General features: G+C 55.7%; 5 protein-coding genes across 5 annotated transcripts; 3 read left to right on the top strand and 2 right to left on the bottom strand.

Moving 5' to 3' along the window:
- Positions 1-130: 130 nt before the first annotated feature.
- On the top strand, positions 131-1,699 carry BO72DRAFT_457492 (ankyrin repeat domain-containing protein; the record flags this gene model as incomplete). Its single annotated transcript, XM_040946340.1, has 1 exon — positions 131-1,699. The coding sequence occupies one exon, from the start codon at positions 131-133 to the stop codon at positions 1,697-1,699; it is 1,569 nt and encodes a 522-aa protein (XP_040802914.1).
- Positions 1,700-2,914: 1,215 nt separating this feature from the next.
- On the top strand, positions 2,915-4,576 carry BO72DRAFT_457491 (uncharacterized protein; the record flags this gene model as incomplete). Its single annotated transcript, XM_040946339.1, has 1 exon — positions 2,915-4,576. The coding sequence occupies one exon, from the start codon at positions 2,915-2,917 to the stop codon at positions 4,574-4,576; it is 1,662 nt and encodes a 553-aa protein (XP_040802913.1).
- A 412-nt stretch (positions 4,577-4,988) lies between these two features.
- Positions 4,989-7,042, bottom strand: BO72DRAFT_60785 (MIP/aquaporin family protein). Its single transcript, XM_040950561.1, has 4 exons — positions 6,739-7,042; positions 6,068-6,675; positions 5,450-5,991; positions 4,989-5,348 (listed from the first exon to the last, which is right to left on the bottom strand). Exons 1-4 carry the CDS (start codon positions 6,776-6,778, stop codon positions 5,036-5,038), a joined length of 1,503 nt encoding a protein of 500 aa, XP_040802912.1. The 5' UTR covers positions 6,779-7,042; the 3' UTR covers positions 4,989-5,035.
- A 6,426-nt stretch (positions 7,043-13,468) lies between these two features.
- BO72DRAFT_467343 (hybrid sensor histidine kinase/response regulator) lies at positions 13,469-18,022 on the top strand (the record flags this gene model as incomplete). Its single annotated transcript, XM_040946830.1, has 7 exons — positions 13,469-13,593; positions 13,674-14,610; positions 15,157-17,183; positions 17,237-17,434; positions 17,531-17,567; positions 17,621-17,729; positions 17,784-18,022. 7 exons carry the CDS (start codon positions 13,469-13,471, stop codon positions 18,020-18,022), a joined length of 3,672 nt encoding a protein of 1,223 aa, XP_040802911.1.
- A 299-nt stretch (positions 18,023-18,321) lies between these two features.
- BO72DRAFT_467342 (alpha-L-fucosidase) lies at positions 18,322-20,883 on the bottom strand (the record flags this gene model as incomplete). The annotated part of the gene is made up of 3 exons (XM_040946829.1): positions 18,322-19,621; positions 19,733-20,760; positions 20,809-20,883. 3 exons carry the CDS (start codon positions 20,881-20,883, stop codon positions 18,322-18,324), a joined length of 2,403 nt encoding a protein of 800 aa, XP_040802910.1.
- Between the last annotated feature and the right edge of the window lie 248 nt (positions 20,884-21,131).

Below are 21,131 nucleotides of genomic sequence, written 5' to 3'. Positions count from 1 at the left end.
ATCACATAGACGAGGGTTTCTGAAGGCTCTAATATCACAAGCTCTCATCTACGCTACGGTATAGATTTCGCACGGTACACAACTTGCTCACCGCAAACGCTTGCCATCGTCACCACAGAAAAGAATTACAATGCCGTCCCAGCTTTCCAGGTTCCCCGAGATATGCCCCCGGTGCAAGAACCGGTACAACGTCCGGGTTCTGGCTGAGCTGTACCGCACCCAACGAGCACGACTGCCTGTCTCTGCATTCCCCAGCGCAGAGGCACAGGCCAACCCGGAGGAGTCATGCGAGCTGGCCCGCGATTTCCTGGATATTTTCAATCGCGCCGGATTTACGGACGAGGAAGTCTACCGCATCCTCGACCCCGACTCTGAGAGCGAGGACGATGGGCTGAGCGCTCTCACGCAAGAGATGCAAGACCTAGCTGTCACCCTTCCGACCCTCTGTGCCACCAAGCCGTCGAGAGACTCTCCCTGGCAATCGGTCGTGCAGCGCATGGCCTACAGTATCGTTGAGGACGTCCTGCCGCCAACCACCCTGCCCTCTTGCAAATGCAAAGCCTACTTGCTGACGCCGACTCGGCTGAGCTGCCTGGATCTGGCCCTGCTGACAGACTCCGTCGCGGCAATAGACTTCCTCTTCTCCGCGGGCCTCCACCCGACCACGGTGCTGCCCACCGGCTTCAACATCCTGGGTACCGCCATCCTGGCCGAGGCCACCCACATCGTAGCCTATATCTACGACGCCTTCTCTGTGCCTCCATTTTCCTGGGTCGGCAACGCACACACCACCTTCATCCCCGACCAACCGTCCCTCCACCCGCTCACTCTCGCCCTACGGATGCACAACATCCCCTTGTTCCAACTCATCCTCAGCCACGAGGCGCCGGGCGAACCGATCCCCGCGGAGATTCTGCTGTGGGCCGCCCAATACGGCGACGTAGAGATCGTGCGCGCGCTACACGAGCAAGCAGGCGTGGATTTCTTCGCCGACGACCAGCCCAATCGCATCGTGGGATGTCCTGGCCACAAAGTGCCCGGGGCAGTTGTCGAGTACAGAGGTGGAATGCCCATCGCGCGCATTCTGCTGCACTTCGCCGCGCGCAACACCGCCGCCGGTGCGCAAATGCTTCAGTGTTTGCTCGGCATGCTCCCGCCGGGAGACCTGCGCCTGCGCCGCCGCCTCCTCAACGCGCGGTCCTGGTACGGCACCACCCCGCTGATGGACGCCGTGCGCGCCGGCAACCACGCCGCCGTCCGCTACCTAGCAGACCCGCAAACCACGTCTCTCGATGTCGCCAACCCGCTCGGCATGTCGGCGCTGTACCTCGCGGTGCAGCGGCTAGACATCCAAGTCGTCGAGACCTTGTTCGAGGCCGGCTGCGCCAACGGGAACGAGCCCGATGATAAAGACGGAAGGCCGGTCAAGCCCCCCTTCTATGCCATTATTGACGCGTATCGCCGGCCCTGCATCGGACGATATAATCCCATGGAGTTGGAGGCGCATCTTGACAAGGTACTGGATGTGGCTAGGGTGTTGTTGTTGAACGGCACCGATCCCAGACTCAAGTGGGAGGAGAACGTGGAGGAAGGAGCGGAGGTCAAGACGGTGCTGGAGGAGGTGAAGACCGAGCCCGTGCTGGAGAAGTTGGCACGCCTGTTGTTGGAGGAGAAGGATTTCCCGCTGGGCGACATTTGAGCTACTGGCTTGGTCGCTTCGAGTAAGTTTAGACTCTGTTTGGAATAACATATATTAATCATTATAATTCAAGTCTTCCTCTTGTTTTTACTTTTTTTTTGTTTTTTTTTTGTTCTTTTCCCTTCTTCTTTCTTTTGGAAGGATGATATATGTGCAAAATGTGTTAGTCTCGGTTTCCAGGGTTGTGATTCGGAGCTTTGGTTGTTCCTGGTGTTGAAGATACTGTAAGGTAAGCGCAAGACTCGATTGACAACTTTTTACCTTCGAGAGCTAACTAATCGTGATCATGATATAAGCGAAAGCAATCGATGATGCAAGAACTCCATGAATGGGCAGAGGCGGGCTGCAGCCATGATGTCTCCGCATTGTGAAAGCTCTGAAGGTGCCGAATCAGCCTCAATACACGTTTGCCCGGCTGTTTACCGGGCTTACACACTAGGCCTACTTCTTCATCATCTTGGCCGGGGGCCAGAAGATTCGTTATCAAGTCTCCTTAATACTCCCGGACTTCGAACAGAATACTGGCCTGCTTAGGCGGCCGCCTGTTCTTATGTCTGAACGTGAACTCGGAATTGGAAAACCTCAATTTTATTATTCTGCGACAAAATCGCCTTTTGACAAATACTTGACGATCGTCGATTCACTCTCGACGGTGATCTCGCTCTATAGATCAGCTTTGCTCCACTCGACTGGATGGGAACTAGCAGCCAGTTGGGGCTCTCCCAACCAAGCTTCGCTGACGAAGGTTATATCAGGTTGCTGCGATGGTGAGGCACCACCTCTATTCGTATCCAACGAGAGCCCCGGTATCCTCTGCTGAAGATCCCCTGGAACTCATGCGATCTGAGCGTGGAAAGGTGACAATGAGCGCTCGATAATGAGCCATACATTGGTTTGGCCATTGCTTTGATACTTAAGGGAGACATCCGTATAATCAGGGTCTGGTCAACGTGTCCGGAATCTCTTGAGGCGATGTTCACGAATCGATGAGGATTCTCGCTATGATTGTTTATCTGAAGTGAATGTACCATGGTACAAACTCAATGTGTCGGTGACTGCAGGGAATGAGAATCACAGCAACGCACATATATAAGAGGCGACATGATCGAATATGAAAACAACCCAAACCCCCCATAGTTCTCGATCGATACATCCTTCAGAACATCCAACCCACCTTCATCAAACAAGACCAGCTCAAACACAAAACTATCAACCATGGACAACATCGACCGAGTCGAAAGCGCCCAATGGTGTGGCCAATGTGGTCATCTCAGGAGGCCTGCCAGCATGGCCATGGAGTTCAGGCAGCTACGTAAACAACGCATGCCAGCGCTTCCCGAGCCGGAGGGCATCCAGATTCTCAACGGGGCGAACCTGATCCCCTGTCTGATGGCCCTGTGGAAAAAAGCGGAGCTGGACCTCTCCCATCTAGAGCGTATGCTACGGCCGGACAACAACCGCGGCGTTGGGGCGCCAACCCTGCGGTCCATGATCCAACGACGCTTCTGCGCGGTACTGGCTGAAGGTTTCCAGAATTACCAGGTCTCCGCCGACGGGAGGCTGCTCCAATTCTGCTGCTACGCCGGGCACCAGCAGGCCCCCATAGGCCCTGGGTCGGGCCCCGCCGCTGCACCGCAGGTCGCCTTCCCCAACGTGGTGCACCACGCCCTCGCCCACGACTCGCTCGACGAGATCAAGCTGGCCGTCGCGTTGGGCCTGGAAGCCCACCGGCCCGTCTACTGGGGATATACCCTGCTGGGCGCCGCGATCCTGGCCCGAGCCCACAAGGTGATTCGGTACCTCTTTGAGCGGGACGATCGGTTTCCCGGGACGGCCAAGCCCCCCGCCGACCAGCGAGTCAACTGGATTGGGAGCGACTACTACGGGCCGCTCGAGCTGGCGCTCGTCTTGAAGGACAAGCAGCTCATCTGGCTGCTGCTGGAGCTCGTCGGAGGGGGCAACACGGACACCCTGGAGTGGCAGCACGTGGAAAACCTGTGCGTGGAGCACACGACCAGCGGCGTGATGCTCAAGTACCTGGTCACCCAGATCGGAGTCGACCTGCTGGCGAGCAACGCCAACATCATCCACCAACCGGTGCAGCTCAAGCTGTCAGCGGAGCTGGCGGCGACCTGGGGCGACAACGCAGGCGAGTACCTGCTGCGGCGGGCGATCCGCCAAGACTGGGCGGTCTCGCGGGTGGTGATCGACCTGGTGCTGGGGCAGGCGCAAGCGTCCTGGACCCACACCCCGGCGACAGACGCGAACTATGCCAACCGGTGCTATCAGCTCCTCAACGACCCCATCGCCGGCCTCGACGACGACCGTCCGCGGAACGCGATCCCGCTGATCGCATGGGCCACCACGTTCGACCACCGCTACGCCTTCGACGCGCTGCTCAAGCAGCCCGGGTTCGACCTGAACCGCGCGTTCGTCGCGCAGCCTGACGGCGACCACATGTACACGCCCCTGACCTTCGCCGTGCGCATGGGAGCCAGCTGGGCCGTCGACAAGCTGCTGAACCGATCCGACTTGAACTTGCACCGCCACGGTCCCATGCCCTTTCGCTGGGCCAACGCCCTACCGAACACGCGCTACCCCAGCCCCTTTCGGGAGATTGTCGACCTCGTGGAGGACCGGGCCAGTCAATGGGTCCCCGGCACTAATCGCCAGGTTGGGCTGGACAACGCCATGATCGCCTTGGGCAGGCGCTTCCGCATCATGGCCACACTGTTCATCGGCAGGTTCAACCCCCAGGTTCACGTTGGGTGGCGTACGGGGGAGACCTTTCCGGAATGGGTACTGAGGAACCAGTTCATAAGCATCTACCTTGATGGTGTGGTTCAACTCCTGCACCAGCACGGGTACATTGCGTGATTACCGCGTTGGACATTGGACCCTTGGGGGAAGGGAGTAGATAATGGCTTAGCTGATAGTTATGTTTTAGATATCTCCATGTATTAGACTTAGTTCAATTTTTTAAATTGGTAATAATGTACGTCTTCAAAATATATCCGGAATCTCACCGCCTGCGGGCAGGATATCCTTTTTTTTACTCTAACAAGACTAGACGAATTCAAGCAATCAATATGTATGTATGTAACTCGGTGTTGATTATACCCTGTATGTCGTATATATCTCTTAATTGGAGCAAGAGGCAAACCTCGAGTAAACTCGCAGCAAAGACAAAACATAAAAGCTCCCACAACGCCAGCGCTCGTGTATATGCTTTCGACCCATGAATACTTTTCAAACACGCAAATAGAAAGTGCACAAGAAGCATTATGCAGAGACAAAGAAATCATTTTTTCCGTCCAGTAGAAATCCATCTCATCTTCAGTCCTGGTTCTCCTCGACCGCCTTCTCCAGATCTTTGATCTTGTGCCGGCCAATCCGCAGCTTGCTGCGCATGTTCTTCTCCTTGATGAGCAGCGCGCGCTTGCGGCGGCGCGGGGGATAGTTGATGGGACTCTCGCCGCCGGTGAAGATGGCGAGATCGTAGACCATTGCGCCGAACAGCCCGCCGAAGATGTCGGCCACCCAGGGGCCCCAGACCCACCAGACACTGTTCTCGGTGAAGACCTGGCCGCCCCAGCCGGCCATGAGGACGGTCAGGCGGGGGCCGAAGTCGCGGGGCGCGTTGAAGCAGCTGCATTGCCGGCACCGGGTTAGTTTGCTTGCTTACTATCTAATCTAACTGGTGGTGGTGGGTGTGCGAAGGAAAAATGACTTTTGGGGGGATTGACTTACCCGCCGGTGTTGTAGCCCAAAGCCAGCAGCAGCACCGTGATCACGATGCCGATGATGAACGCCTGCATACCGGCGCCGGGCGGGGCGTTGGCGTCGTCGCCCAGCGCCAGGATGATGCCGACCAGGATGGCGCTGCCGAGGAACTCGTCGAAGAAGGCGGTCGCCGGCGTCACGAACGACTTGGGCCCCGTCAGCATCGCCTCGCTGGCGGTCGTCTGCGCCTGCGGCAGCTGGGATTTGACGGAGAGGTCGACGATCGCGTCGTGGTAGATCGCGTAGGCGATGCCCCCGGCGGTGATGGCCCCGAGGATCTGGGCGAGTACATACAGCGTGCACTTCCGCGCCGGGAAGCCACGCCACACGGACAGCGAGATGGTGATCGCCGGGTTGAGATGGGCGCCCGAGACACCACCGGCCATGTAGATCCCGATCATGAACGCGAACCCCCACGCCGCGCATTGCGAGACGTAGGTCCCCGCCTGCTCTTGGGAGGTGTAGTGCGACAGGCCGGCGCAGAGGCCGAGGGTGATGGCTACACTTGTCTAAGGAGGTGAAAAGGTTAGCATCGGCAAGATGATTCTCCGGGGGGAGGGCGAGGGGGCAAACGAATGAACTCACTCCTAGCCACTCTGCAAATGGCTCTTTCGCATAGAAGCGGATTTTCGACCAGATGTTGAAAAACCCATCATGGTCCGGGTCTTCTTCTTCTTGCTGGGATTCTTGGGTCTGAGGGATCCCGGTCGGCGGTTCCTCGGCGGCCGGGGGAGGGCGTGCTCGTCCATCCTCCCTCTCTTCCTCTTTGCGATCCTCCGGCAAGGCTCCGTAGCGCATGCCATCGCGGACCACGTGAGGGAGTGGTTGGGCGAGACTCCAGACCGGCTTGCCGGGCTCGTCTTTGCCGTATTGAGGGTTGAGGTTGTGGTACTCCGGGTGAATGTAGGGTCCGTAGGAAGGCGGCGCGCCCCAAAAGGCAGTGGATCCTGCTAACGAGAACCCTCCCGGAGGCTGGCTCCCCTGGGTCCGAGACCGGGAGACATCGTCTCGCAGGTCGCCGGTACGTTGAGTTCGTGCGGTAGCCTGCCGTGAGGCCGGGGGTCGTTTGTTCGGGGGTCTTTCCCGGGGCTGCTGCGACTTTTCGTGGCTGTGAGAAGATTCGTCGTCCGAATGGGACGATTGAGATGATTGAGACGATTGGGATTGAAATTCCTCCGGATCCGTGTGAACTTCTACGGTGGCGTTAGCATTGTCGGGCGACTACATTCCCAAATGCATGCAGTAAGGGGACAGACCATCCACCTCTTTTTTGTGCGACTCGAGCGCGTTCGCCATGGAAGTTGATATTCGATTTAGAGCAACGAGAGCAAAACGACAAAGCAATTGGGAGGGCGAAGTGAGATAGCAAGTGTACAATTGATTAAAGCCCGAAGACCTTAAAGGACGGAATTATCAAGCGCAACCACTGGCCTCGCTCTTCAAAGAGCGACGGGGTTCCAAAGCGGGTCTTATATACTCGGTCAATATTGCGTCACGGAACAAAACGTCAGGATATTCGACGGGGAACGGCCAATTAACGATCTGCATCCACACTGATAAGATCCATCAGCGCCACAACCTGGAAACCTCTTTTTGAACACCAGAGCAGTACACGAGAATGCGGTACAATCCAGAGAACTTGATCATGGACATACCCCGGCTTGTGTGGCGCACACATCGTAGGTAACTAACTCGAATGACAGAGTAGCTAAGTGGGCAGATTGCATGAATCATGGTGGCTGCTCTTCGTCATAAACAGCAAGCATCGGGCTGTTTTACCATCCAGTCGACTCGAGACGCAAGGGTGGGTAAGCTGGCTGTAGGGCTCCAGTACCTGAAAATGCTTGTCGGGTGAGGGATCTACGGCGATGAAGAGCATCCATTTAGCAGTACAAGTACAGTGGAAGTGGTCGGAATTCGAAAAATCCCGTGCTGATTGGCGGGTTCTCGAAATCAAGGCAAGTCCACGCCGTCGTGGACTGGTATGCCGGGCACTGACCCTGGGATGGTTGGCGGAAGCCCATCCGTTGTGCGCGCGTACACATTGGACAGGTCCGTGAGGATCGGCCATTTAGTCAGTCTCAGCGGTCGACGGGAGCAAAGATGGGACCCACCGGTGACATCGCCGGCCCAGACAGTCCCGAACTTACTCTGTAGTACTATACTCAGTGGCTGGCAATCAAACCAGCTGCGGTGCGAATCAGTCCAGCTTTGAGGCGGAACAGAAAAGCTTTATCTGGTGCTTTCGACAGGGTTTCCATGTCATAGCGGACGGACATCCCAGCCAAGTGGGATTGCGAATCGTAGGGCCTCCGGAACGCACTCCGACTGGAGGCACCTCTACCGGGGAAGGAGACTTTCATAGCAAGGATGGCATTGGAAGATTCGATGTACTCAGGTGGGAACTCTGCTGTCACATATCCTGCGATGGAAACACTTGGTTCAGTCTCCGAGATAAAGATAAGATTTGTAGCCTCGTGGTGGGCAGTTTGCCAGACGAAGTTTCAAAGTCAAGACTTAGCTGAAGGTCGACGGGATGCCCGCGATGGTCGAGACTCCCAATCGACTTGGCGAGAAGCCGAAAAGGGAAAGTAAAACGGCCACCATGACATCATCAGTCCGGTCGCATCGACTTGTTTCCAAATTGGGACACCGGCGGCCTGATCTGTCAGGCTGCCTTGAAGTCCCCGATCGATCGCTTTCTCTCCAATTCGTGTGCATGCTACTCCGTAACTTATGTTAGATCAGTTCCCATCAGGCCACCTCAGGTGCATCTTCTCCTTGCTGTCTCGGAATTCTGTAGAGCGACTGTTCTCTGAGAATAGGAAATATACTTACCGCTTTGGTGCAGATGCAGGCCTTGCTATCGCGACAGGTGGGCCCGAGCTTCAGCACGAGAAAGGATCTGGCAAGGCACCAGATATCCCACCGTGCATGGAGGCTACTTGCTCAACCGCCACCAGTCTGAAGGCTTGGGTCTTGCAGCCTCACCAGCGATTCATCCCAGCAACGATCGTAATGTCGTACCCTCACAAATCTCGCTGTTGGCTGCGTACATGTCAATAAATAGCTGTTGAGGCAGTTCGGAGAATGTGAGGGAAAGATACCCCACTCAAGCAGTAGCTTTCCAATCGGCATTCGATGACACGTCACCTTGACCATGAGTGCATTCTCTGAGCAATGGTAGGCAAGAGTTTAGGAGACGATCAAGCGGCAGTCCAGCCCAGCGATACGGTCATAAGCGGAATAGACCAACTCAGTAGTCCGGATATGGGGTACATGGGAGCTTTCGGATCAACAATGCCACGAGGCGGTGGAAAGAAGGGGAGGCTATACCCTCGCTGTCCCCAGACGATCGGTTACGCATGTGGATAGAAAAGTCGGGCCATAGGTGAAGGATTCATGAAGAGTGACAGTGGCCACAATTCGGTTGCTACCACCATCATAAATGAGCTTCACGCCCAAGGGGGAGGCGCGGCCGCCAACTCTTCCTCTCGATTATCCTGCGGATGAATCGGGATGCACTGTGGTACTAGCGGTTGTGTGTATACTCGGCGTCCGATCACTCGCAGTCCCTCGGCTCAGCATATACATCGTGGGCTTCCCAAGCATCATGGTCACCATGAGCTCGGCAATCGTGATGAGCGCCGCCTCTAGTCGAAGCTGTTTGTCATTACTGATCAAACATTTCGGGCAAATCCGAGATTTGCATAAAAAAATGAGTGCTGGAACCATGTGGGCGATGGTATGCTTCGTCTCGGGTTGTCTCACGTTTCGAGCAAATATGCACCGGTCAAGCTTGGAGGGAAGAGTTCAACCTCTCGGCGAGGCTATTGGGGAGACATGGTGTTGGCTTCCCACGAGCGCGAAAGGATGGATACTCGTGCCGGGACGGAAAGATCCTGGATTCCCTTCGTATATCGTGGCGAAGTTGCGGTAGTCATTGTGTCTGTCTTGCTATGGTCTAAGTGCCATATAAGCCCCGGTACTGTCTTCTCCGTCCGTCACCAGTGACTCGAATGACTTAATCCAGATCGTGTAGTCCTCAGTCTGGTCCCTGAGTCAAGGCCACTGGGAAAGCCACGAATCCTTTGCGGTCAAATGAGCAAGACAGCATCTTCACTTTCCATACACACCACTGTTGCGTGGGTAAGTCTGCCCTGTTGCCACGAGGAAAGACGATCGCGCGATAATTCGCGCTAACTTGGTCAAAGAGAGGGATCAATCTGTGCTTTGTCACGGCAACTGAGGTTCTTGACGCATTGGGTGACTGCGCTGGGCAAGTGTAGAGTGAAGTTGTCGATCGTGAGTCTGTAATGGTACAGCCATCAGTTAGTATCATAATATTTGTTAGGACTAGTGGAAGCACAGGCAGCAGAGGGACTCGAAGATATATCTCGTGACACACCACACTAGAGTAACAGGGTCGACCTTCCCTAAGAGTCTCACCATTCTGTGAAGGCTCCAGTGATGTGCATTCAAGCTCAAAGCTGGCTAAAAGATGATCAATGTGTATTTATGAGTTTAGCTCATGGTGTTCGGCACTCAGTGGTGGCATAAACACGGCAACCTTTGAAAGCCCGGGTGCCTGGCCGATGTCCTCATTAGGCCTAGTGACCACCACGGCCCCACCCTTAGAGTCGTAGCCTAAAGAGGCTTAGTGTGATTTATAGTCCTACGTACTACTGTCCTCAGCTTCCATATACCAATCTTTTTGATTCACCTAGGATCTCTTCTGCTGGTGCTTATAGACTCTTTGTTGCTAATAGCATCTCAATACTGTACATTTTATTCTTTGATTGTGGCAGATCGAACAACAACTTTCCATATGATAAGGAGATATCAGAAGGAGACGATATCTCGGCGTCATCCGCGGGACGTGCTGCCCATACCTTCCTCGCATCGCAAGGATCCAAGCTTTGACTACTGCAGAGAGATCCAACGTGCACTCACAGGTTTCATGGTTGGTTTCACTCCCATACCCGCATTTCTGTGGCGGCAGGTGATAAGTTCAACCTGACCGCGTATGCGTCGGTTATGGCTATTGCATGGTTGATTGGACTGAACTTCAGGAATTCTTTCCATGGTTGTCCCTGCGCAAGAGAAGGAGAACCACTGCATCAGACGCCTCAGGGAGGCGGCTCTCAGACGATATTAAGTATCTGACTCATGTTATACGTCGTTGATCGCATAGTGCGAATCCTAAATTCTTTACAATGAGACTGACCAAATCTCGGAGCCGCAGATGACCCCCTTCGAGAATCCCCCTTCCGCTCACCATGCAATACGCCTAGTGGAATAGAGACTGGAAATACGTCTGATCATACTCCAAACAAGCTACATACGTACACACAACTCCTTTTCTAGCGGAGTACAGCCGATATCAGGAACTTCCGTTCGCCGATTGGAGCCGGGCTTCCGGTCGCGCGGTACGAAGATGATACCAAGTGGGAACAGTAGGCAGGAATGAACTGAGGCTGTGCGCCATAACTGCTCATACTATTCAACTCGGACCTAAGAAAGCGGAAGACCACGGTGGTCTCGGGACATCAAGAGTGCACGTGGCGACAACATGGCAGGCACGATTTGTGACGCGTTATGGTCGTACTGGAGGCCCTTTCAGCTAGTATGGACCCGGGAGACGTTGCAGTAGTTCGATACTATTCTTGCTTCAAAATGTCCAACATGAGATTAGTGAAGCCAGGGCCGAGCTACTATAGCTCTTCCCTCGGAAGGGGCCTGTTGTCGTCAAGCTTTGTACGAAAGCCAAACCGCAGCCTTGGCAATTGAGATTGCCCCTCATGAAGCACATGTTGATCGGTAAAGAACTGGAGTACCGGGCCTGAGCCGCATCAGCTGCTAGCTCCGCTGTTGAGAGTCTTGTGGCTTTCAATTCATTAGCCGCAATAGCTGATGGCGTACTTCACAGCGAACTGCCCATGATACAGTGGAGATCATGACGTGCGGCAATAAGATGGTATGCGCCTTTCCTGTCCTCCTGACGTCGGAATGCTGAGAAGCACTGTCATCTCCAGGCAACGGGCTTGATCTTGCAGATCTCACGCGTGAGCCTGCCACCTACTATACTGCGTCAACATGGAACTTGGATAAGTACGTGACTTACCTATCACTCGTCTTTGCGGCCAATACTTGCCAGAGTTGTGTGGGGACTAGACGAGAAACCTGTGACGCTCTATTATAGGGCCGCCCGGATAAGTTTTCCAGCGCCCGCTATGCCAAAACTATCGTTAAGGGATCAGCGGGGAAATCATTATGAAGCCTACACGGTCCTGCTCTGGAAATCATCGATCATGTCGGAGAGGCTTCTTCTATGATATCACTTCGAAGCCGAGGCTCAAGACACATAGCAAGATAAGAATCCGACACAGCACCACCGATCTGATGTATGAATGTGACGAAGACGAGCTGTCATCTGAATCCTAAGGGGGGCGACGAAGCCTCCGTGTTGTTGGGCAGGTAGGATGTCATTCATCACAATGTTTTTGTGGTTGTGGTGATGAAGAAGGGCTAGGCGTGGGCCTGGATGGTCGTCCGACGTCATTTGTTTTGGCGATACGTCACACCCGCCGCCGCGGTGACTCGCCGGCTACTGCTACGCGGTACTCCATACTACTCGGTTACTACTCACTAACTACTCAGTATGTCTCAACTGCCAGTGAGTGGACTAGATCGATCTAAACCTCATGATCGACGGGTTCTTTTCTTGTTCCAGATCTTCCGGAAATGTTACTTCCCGGTGGTCCTGACCAATGCACGCCGCCGCATTCCTCGACAGGGGAGCGGAAGAGCCCACTACACAAATGGCAGCCGTTTGAGATCCCGGGCCCAAAGCCCACTCTGGATCGAAAGTGGTGCTGAAGCATGAAAACTCAAAAAGGCTGCCTCTTGATTACGATGTCCTACCTAGGAAGATTTGAGTGAAATGCTTCAAATGGATCGGAGGATCCATGATCCCCAGTGATTCATTCCAAAGGCGAAATGAGCCTGGACCCGGCTGCACCTCAGGCTCAGAGGCGAAAGTGCCGCTTACGGGCAGATGCGCACTTGGCGGACTTGACGGACTCGTGACCGGACTAGGCCTGTTTGGGAGATTTCTTCGGAGTGCAATCGACCGCCTTCGATTTCGACTAGTTAATCATCGTCCGTCTCCTGACTCGATTTGTTCGGATCTTTCCGGGAATGCGACTAGCCCTCAATTGTACCCTGCGCATTTCTCCATGAATCGATTAGTGACTGTCTGTCTGTCTGTCTGTCTGTCTGTAGACAGTCAGTCAGAGACAGTCAGCGTACCCGGAAATCTCACCGTTTTTCGCTCTCCTTGGTTTCTGGTTTCCTCCTCATGTCAACCTTCCTAGGGGGGGAGGGGCGTGGAGGGGCGTGGTGGTTACGACCCTATTTATCGTATCGGGCTGCCTTGCGTTTCGGGCCAGGCGAAGTCTGATGGATCATTTTTTCTCTCCATGCGGGCCCGATGATGTCACTGGCGAGGGGCGGTTCTTCATGCTGCCTTGATTGTCCACCCAGAAGGTCTGCCCCGTGCGGGTCTCGTTCCCTTCGCGACTCCCCCCCCCAATTTGGGCATTTCGGTGGCTGTCATGACGGCATGCCCGCGCCCTCCATTCAGGGTTCCATGCTCCTTGAAATATATAGGGTCACGCCCGGCGGCAGTACCTTGATGCAGCTTTTAGATGCTTCCCCGCACAACCAGATCCTGTGGGGGATGAGCCAATTGTACAACAGCAATGCAGCGATCTCCACGACTTCTCACCACCACTAACCTCCTGTTCAACATTGTTTGCTAAGAATCAATATCCCGCCTCTGGACGGTGATCCCCATCGTCGGTTTTGACCCGTGACCCTACCTAATCGTCCCGACCGCTACGGCGAACGTCTCGCCACTCTCAATTTTAAACCTCCCTTCCAAGTCCAGGACCACCCCCCCCCCCCCCCCCCCCTTCACGCACAATGGGCGACCACAAAAATGCCGCCAAGGCCTCTGGAGATGAAGACGGGGCGGGTGCAGAGGAACCGGGACGTCCGATAAGATTGACGTACAATGTCGAAGGGGCCCGCGAACGTGAAATGCACATGTAAGTCTCGAGCCCGTTCTGACGGTCGCAAATCTCCTCTCCTTCACCCTCGCGACTGACGCGTGTCCTGTGCGGTACAGGTTTTACCCCTACTGGGGAATCCCCCCGGTAAAGAAACGATCCGCCAATGCGTCTCGTGATAATGTCCTCACCGTGTTCGCGCAGCTGGCGACTCTCCGGCTGAACGCCAAGCGTGCCTTGATCTCCCTCTTCGATCGAACCACCCAATACGTAGTAGCGGAAGCGACACCGCGCTACGACCTCCGCCGGCATCACAATCACCAACAGGACTCGAACGCCAAGGCGAAATCTGGAACTTTGTGGCTTGGTGTGTGCCAGATGTCTCGGGAACACATGAGGATGTGCGACCACGCGATGAAAACCTTTGTGGACGATCCTGAGGCCATGTTCATGGTGCGCGACTTGTCCAAGGATTCCCGCTTTCATGACCACCCTTCCGTGGTCGGACATCCGAATAACCGGTTCTACGTCTCGGTACCGATCGTATCCCCTGGGAAGCATGTGATCGGGAATCTGGTGGTCATCGATGACAAACCGCGGGATGGACTGGTCGAAGAGGAGATCGTCTGCATACGAGACTTGGCCTTGACCGTGATCGACCATTTGCAATCCCAGCGAGCGATGCGTGAAGAATATCGCGAAGAGAAGATGGTCAAGGCCCTGGCCTTGTTCGTCAATGGCAAGTCGGACCTTGGGGAATGGAGCCAGAATCAAGATGGACGGCCAACGAAGAAGACGGGTGGTGCGTTGGTGGACATGTCAGAGGTCAAGAATCGCCTCGACGACCTCAAAGTTACCGACTCGGAGGATGACTCTGTTCAAAACAATGAGTCGGAGAAGAAACGGCAGAGTGAGACAGATCCACCGTCTGACGAGCAAGATCGGCAGCAGGATGAGCCGGAAGAACAACAGGATAATACGGATCAAGTTCAAGGTCGATCGGAAAAGCAAGATCAAGCGGAGCAGCAAGATCAATCAGAATTACAGCAAAACGGGGTAAACTCGGAGTCCTTTGATGATCAAGATGACACCCCTATGTCTCCCAAGGGTACGAGGAGCCCATCGCCAGACGTCAGCCCATCGCCAGACGTCAGCCCATCGCCAGACGTCAGCCCATCGCCAGACGTCAGCCCATCGCCAGACGTCAGCCCATCGCCAGACGTCAGCCCATCGCCAGACAGCTGTGGCAATTCAGAGAAGAGTCCTACATTGAACGGCGGTACCACAGACAAGCGTCGCTCTTCGAAAAGGAACTCTGGATCTCCAGGAGAGCAGGGGTATCCTTCTCAGTCCGCCCCAGGCAGCGGGGATAATCCCAAGCCTTTTGAAGATAACAACAACACTCACAAAGCCCCCAGGGAGAAAGGCTATACATTCCAACCATCCGGTAGCGACCGCAAGGAGGACGACACTACCCCTTCGCACAATGCAAAGCGGGGGCATAGCCCGGATTCAACTGTACATAAGTTTGGAAAGGTGGGGGACAAGCCGACCAAGAGCCCGGTAGGCTCACATGCGCAGGGGCGACCAACTCGTCCGAAGCTCTCCCCTACGACAAGTCGCCTACAAGAATCGCTGGTTCCCTCCAATGTGAGGACAATTCTCAGCCGTGCTTCAAACCTGATTCATCAGGCCCTCGATGTCGAGGGAACCATGTTCCTCGATGCATCAGTCTATGCGAGACGACAGTTGATGGGCTCAACTAGCGACTTGCACGAAGATCGCAATCCTAGCCCCCGGAAGAGTTCGGGCGACAGCCAATCGACCCCCGGGAAGAGTTCGGGCGACAGCCAATTGACCCCCGGGAAGAAAGCGGCCAAGGATCAGAACCTCGGATCCGCCACCCTGGTGCTCGGTCACTCGACGAACGCTGGTCTAACGCAGGACCACGAGCCGAGCGATCGACACTACGTCTCACTTTCGAGCGAACTGGTGAGTCGCATCATCGACCGCTATTCGCGCGGAAAGATCTTCCACATCGATGCGGACGGTACAATCACAATGAGCTATGAGGGTACTGCGCTCAGCTCGGAACTGGAAACCCATGTTCGCGGAGAGGGCGCCGGCCTGGAAGGGAAGCAACCCCACGATACAATGATCCAGGAAGAAAACCGGGATATCAGAGACCTCATCAAGGTCATGCCGGGTGCCCGGTGCATCGCGATTTTCCCTCTGTGGGATTTCCAGCGCAATCGATGGTTCGCTGTCAATGTGGTGTGGACGAGAGATCCGGGCCGAGTGTTGTCGGAGCCAAAGGACTTGACCTACATGGCGGCCTTCAGCAACAGCGTGATGGCGGAGATCTCGCGGCTAAATCTGCAGGCGGCCGACCGCGCGAAGGCCGACTTCATCTCGTCCATCTCGCACGAGTTACGCTCTCCGCTGCACGGCATCTTAGGCACACTGGAACTGCTAAATGATACGGCGACTAGTGTCACACAACGACCTTTGTTAGAGACAGTCTCCAGCTGCGGCAAAACCTTGCTTGACACCCTAAACAACCTGCTGGATTACGGCAAGATGAATGCGCTAAACGACCCCCAGGGATCCCAGAAGCAAAATGAGTCAAAGTATGAGGAAGAACGTCGTACCAGCAAATCCCAGGGACCGCCCGAGCAGGAAGAGGACCTGAGCCTTATTGTGCAGGAAGTAGTCGAAGGCTTGGTGGCGGGCCAGGACTTCTTCTGGAGAACCACCGAGACCAAGCCCGAGAAAGAGAGGAAAGCGAAGGAGAAGAAGCCTAAAGGCAATCTCAAGGATGTTATCACTATTGTCGACATCAAGTGGCAAGAGAGCTGGCTTTGCATGGTCAACCCGGGCGCCTGGCGCCGAGTTATCATGAATCTCTTTGGCAACGCCTTGAAGTATACCGAAAAAGGCTGTATCCGACTGCGCATGGAGAACAGCAGCATGCTCCTCGAAAACGAGAAAGTCCCTGCTGTCCGGATCGTCATCACGGATTCGGGTCGCGGGATGTCCGAGGATTATATTTTGCATCACCTGTACACGGCATTCGTCCAAGAAGACACCATGTCCCCTGGACTAGGCGTGGGTGTGCACATTGTGAATCAGATCGTCAAATCCATGTCCGGTCAAATTGAGTTCAACAGTGAGCTTGGTGTTGGAACCGAAGTCAGTCTGCTGATTCCGATTACCATGATCACAGACAAACCGGCGACATCGTTGGCTTCGTCGAGGTACGAAACCCTCAAGAAGAGGTTGCACGGCCGCACTGTTGCACTGTTCACGAATACTTTCCGAGCCAACGACCTAAAGGTGAAACCGGAGTTTGTGGACAACATCGTGACCAACCTTCGTAAAATGATCAGCGACTGGTTTGGCTTGCGGGTGTTGACGGCGGACGAGCTGGAAGGACAACCGGCCGATATCAACATCATCACCCAGGATGAGTACAGTCGGAATTACAACCCGGAGGCCACCGGACCTGGCGGCCTTTCCCCATCAGTCTCAGTCAGTGTGGGGTTCCCATTGATCGTGCTGAGCGCGAACGCTACCAAGGCGGCTGATCTCCGGAGCGACCGGGACGACGTTGTCTTTTTCTACCAACCGTAAGTGACTTATGATCCATGCCTTATCCTGTCAAGTGCTGACAGGTGGTTAGTGTGAGCCCCAAGAGTCTGGCCACCGCGTTCGAGACGTGCCTTGACATCAAGGAACGTTCTGGAGACAACACTCCTGCACGAATGCAGTCAACGCCATCTCCTCCTCCTGACGCTCAGATCCAGCTGCCAGAGCCTGCAATGAATGGCTCCAGGCCCCAGTCTGCCGAGACCCAAGACCCAGTCAACAAGAAAATGGCGTCTCCGCGAGACAGTCCGATGGTGGATGATGTGAATGGTGTGGACGATCAAGCGACCGAGCGACGGCAGCCAATGTCCGGATCCGGACCCCGCAGGGTCCTTCTCGTCGAGGACAACGCTATCAATCTCCAGGTACGGTGCTTCCGCTTCTGTTCTATATACAAGCGACTAATCTGGTCCGACAGCTTCTTGAAATGGCCGTCAAGAAGTCCAAATTCCAATACCATTCGGTGTCCAACGGGCTCGAAGCGTCTGAGGCCTTTCGACGCTTGGCATTTGATGCCGTGGTGATGGGTACGACTCGTCTCCTCCCCATGTTGAGAGGTGCATCCCACTAACAAGTAGCAGACATCTCAATGCCGGTCATGAATGGGCTGGAGGCCACCCGCAAGATCCGGCAGTGGGAGCGAGCTCACCATTTGGAGCCCACGGTCATCATCATCCTCACGGCGGGGGTGTCGCCGGATATCCAGCAAGAGGCGCGAGCCAGCGGAGTGAATCTGTTCCTGATGAAACCGATCTCGATCGCCAAGTTGCAGGGGGTTCTGCGCGACATGCCCGACGCGAAGAAGGGGGCCCTCTTTTAAGCGGGTCTAGGTGTTTCTGGACTGGAGTCGGGGGGGTCAGCGTGGGGCGTTATTGGTCTTTGTGTGGTTGATATGCATGGCATGCATGGGAAATGACTCACCATACTACGATTATACGATTTTTTTGATGTATCAGCGACGAAGATAGGATAGACGAGACGATACCTACGGGATTTTTAGTTTTCTAGCATTGACTTGTGAATATTCAGACGGACGGAGTATAATGATTATTGGCCTACATACAAGAATGCCTGCTGCACAAACACCAACAACAAATCCAGCCGAGTGAAGGCCAACTTTCACGCCCGATACTCAATCTTCAAGACCCAGCAATAATGTTCCCCCTCCCACGCCTCCAGCGGCACATCAAACCTGAACCCGCCTTCGACCTTCTCCCACTGCACCTCCCAATCCCCCGCCGTGTCATCACCCGTCAAAGCCACCACCCGATCCCCGCCCAGCAAAGGCAACGGCGCCTCGACCACCACCTTCCCCTCCCTCAGAACCGGCTCCTCCACCCACAGCACATAAAACGCGTCCTCCGCCTGCGTGAACCTCACGGCCCCGGCATTCCCCTCCGCCATGACAAACCAATACCTCGTGGCAAACACCGCCTCCGCATGCGCGGCAATCCACCGCCCGGCCTCCCTGAGATTGCGCTCCTCGGCCTCGACAATCGTCCCATCCGCCCTGGGGCCGACATCCAACAAGAAATTCCCATTCTTACTCACGATATCGACGAGGTCGCGCACGACGGTCGACGCATTCATGTACCCGTCCGGCGGGGTGGCGCGGTTGTACCCGTAGCTGTAGGGGTCCATGCCCATGTTGGACTCCCACTTGCGGCGCTGGGCGGAGCTGAAGGTGGCGTACTCCGGGGTGTCGAAGTCGGCGGCCTGCGGGATGCCGCACCGGGAGTTGATGGCGACCTGCTTGGCCTGGTTGAAGAAGCCGGCGGCGAAGACGGGGGTCGCGTTGGCGGCGCCGCAGTCGCACCACATGATGTCCGTGCCGTAGGTGTGGGCCAGGGTCTGCATCTGCGGGAGGAGGAGGGAGTCGATGAAGTTGCCTTCCTGGACTTTTGGCAACAAGGTGTCGGTGGTGCTGGTGGTGGTGGTGACGTTGGGCAACGGGATCCGTCCCGTGTAGGGCTCGACCTCCCCCGTGAAGGGGTTCACGGCCGGGAGGCCGGGCCAGCTCGTCGAGCTGTTCCCCGGCAGCTGGGCGAAGCCGTACGGCGCAAAGTCCGGGTTGAACCACTCGGGTAGGGAGAAGTAGGTGCCGCGTTTGAGGTGCGGCTGGTGGGTGGCGGCGGCTGTGAAGAGCTCGCCGACCAGATCGCGGTGCGGGCCGTAGTGCAGGCTGTTGCGGTGCGTGGTGTTGCCAGTGTCGAAGAGGGCGAAGCCGTCGTGGTGCTTGGTCGTCAGCACGAAGTATTTCGCCCCGGAGGCGGCGATCAGGTCGACCCAGGCTTTGGGGGAGAAATTGGTGGCGGTGAAGTTGGCGAAGGAGTCGTCGTAGTTCCAGTCGCGGCCGAAGGTGCGCAGCCGGTAGGCTTGCGTGGAGGATTTGTCGGCGGCTGGGTGCGTCGTGTACCACCTTTTGTTTCTTTAGTGGGTGCTGGAGTGGTTCTTTGGGGAGGGGGGATAGGGGTGGTGAAGGGGGTAAGGGGGTTGAAGGGTAAGATAGGGTAGGCGATGGGCAACGTACCAGAGCCATTCGGCGTAACTCTCCCACGGAGTCGAGTTTCCCCAGCCCGGCACCGCGTACGGGCCCCAATGGATGAAGATCCCGAACTTGGCGTCGTCGAACCACTCGGGACTCTCGTGGTGGGCCAGGCTGGACAGGTCGGAGGTGTACTTGGTTAATCCGAGGGAGAGATCGACGGTCTGGGTGGTCAGAATATCACCCCTGTAGGTGATCTGGATGGTGGCCGTGCCGTTGGCGGTGCCGTGGACGCCCACGTTGACTCGTTTCTGATCACCGGGGCAGAGTCGCTTGATATACCCGGGCTCAGCCATCGTAGTGCCTGGCATCTCAAGCGTGGCTGTCAGTCCTGGGCCCGAGATGCATTCGTTGCCCGGATTGTTGACCGTCAGCTCGACAATCTGGTTGCCCTGCTCCGTCCATTTCTGGGTGGGCCGCACGAACTGCACCTGCGCAGCCGCCGTCGAGGTCACTGGCCACAAGGAGAGTGCAAAAACGTGCAGTCGGCCCGTGGTGGCATTGGTCGTCACGGGGAGGGTGACAGACTGCAGGCTCTTGAGCGGGTCCAGCGCGGCGGTGTACTCGAAGATGTGTGAGGTGTTGAAATTGGTGTCGTTGGGTGTGTATCGGTAGGGGAAGATGATCTCGCCGCGATTGATCGTCAAGAAGGCCCACCAGGGGAGACTACGCAGCTCTGACACCACAGTGGTGTTATCGCTATAGGTGTAGATCACGTCCCCGGAGACGGTTTCGAGCTCCACATCCGCCGAGACGAGCATCGAAGCAGACAAATAGCGACCTTGGGGAACTGCGATGGACTGGCCGGCGCAGATGACATTGTCGGGCAGACCAGCCTGGCGATATCCGGGGAAAGAGTAGGCGATGCCTGTCTGCGATGAGGTGTAGCTCCCGTTGATCCCTAGTTCGCTGGGGTCGGGATAGGACTCGTTCGCTGCATTGAAGGTAGCCTCCCCTGGGAACTGACCAAACGCCTTGTTGTTGAAGTATGGCTTGAGTGAGACGGAGGTAGACTCGGTTTGTTAGAATGCAGAATGTCAAAGACTGTCAGTGGAACATACGGAGTGATTGATATGGACAGCAGCAGAAGCGACTGACCCTGCGAGGGCCACCCAAAACAATGCTTCGTTCTTCATCGCGGTGATGCGGTGGAAGAAATGCACGCCGGAGGGGTTGAATTTGAACAACTGAGCCGACCTCATGCGATATTGTTCCCCTCACCAATAATGCCACAGTGACATCGTCACTGGAGACACGGGAACTGCCAGACCGCGCATGCGCAACGGTTATTGGAGGCGACAGGCGAGCTGCAGGGGACTAAATGATGCTAAGATGGCTAGGGGCGGGGAAGGCGTCGATAAGAAGAGGAGATGCAATTTAGGGC

Source organism: Aspergillus fijiensis (genome assembly GCF_003184825.1).
Source record: "Aspergillus fijiensis CBS 313.89 unplaced genomic scaffold BO72scaffold_15, whole genome shotgun sequence".
NCBI classification, from domain to species: domain Eukaryota; kingdom Fungi; phylum Ascomycota; class Eurotiomycetes; order Eurotiales; family Aspergillaceae; genus Aspergillus; species Aspergillus fijiensis.
The sequence above is the reverse complement of the archived record's forward strand: the minus strand, read 5'-3'. Positions and strand labels throughout refer to the sequence as shown.

Coding starts and splice junctions, on each gene's coding strand:
- BO72DRAFT_60785 (XM_040950561.1), bottom strand. CDS start 6,778: ATGGCGAACGCGCTCGAGTCGCACAAAAAAGAGGTGGATG. Junction 6,676..6,738: donor GCACAAAAAAGAGGTGGATG/GTCTGTCCCCTT, acceptor ACGCCACCGTAG/AAGTTCACACGGATCCGGAG. Junction 5,992..6,067: donor CATTTGCAGAGTGGCTAGGA/GTGAGTTCATTC, acceptor TCACCTCCTTAG/ACAAGTGTAGCCATCACCCT.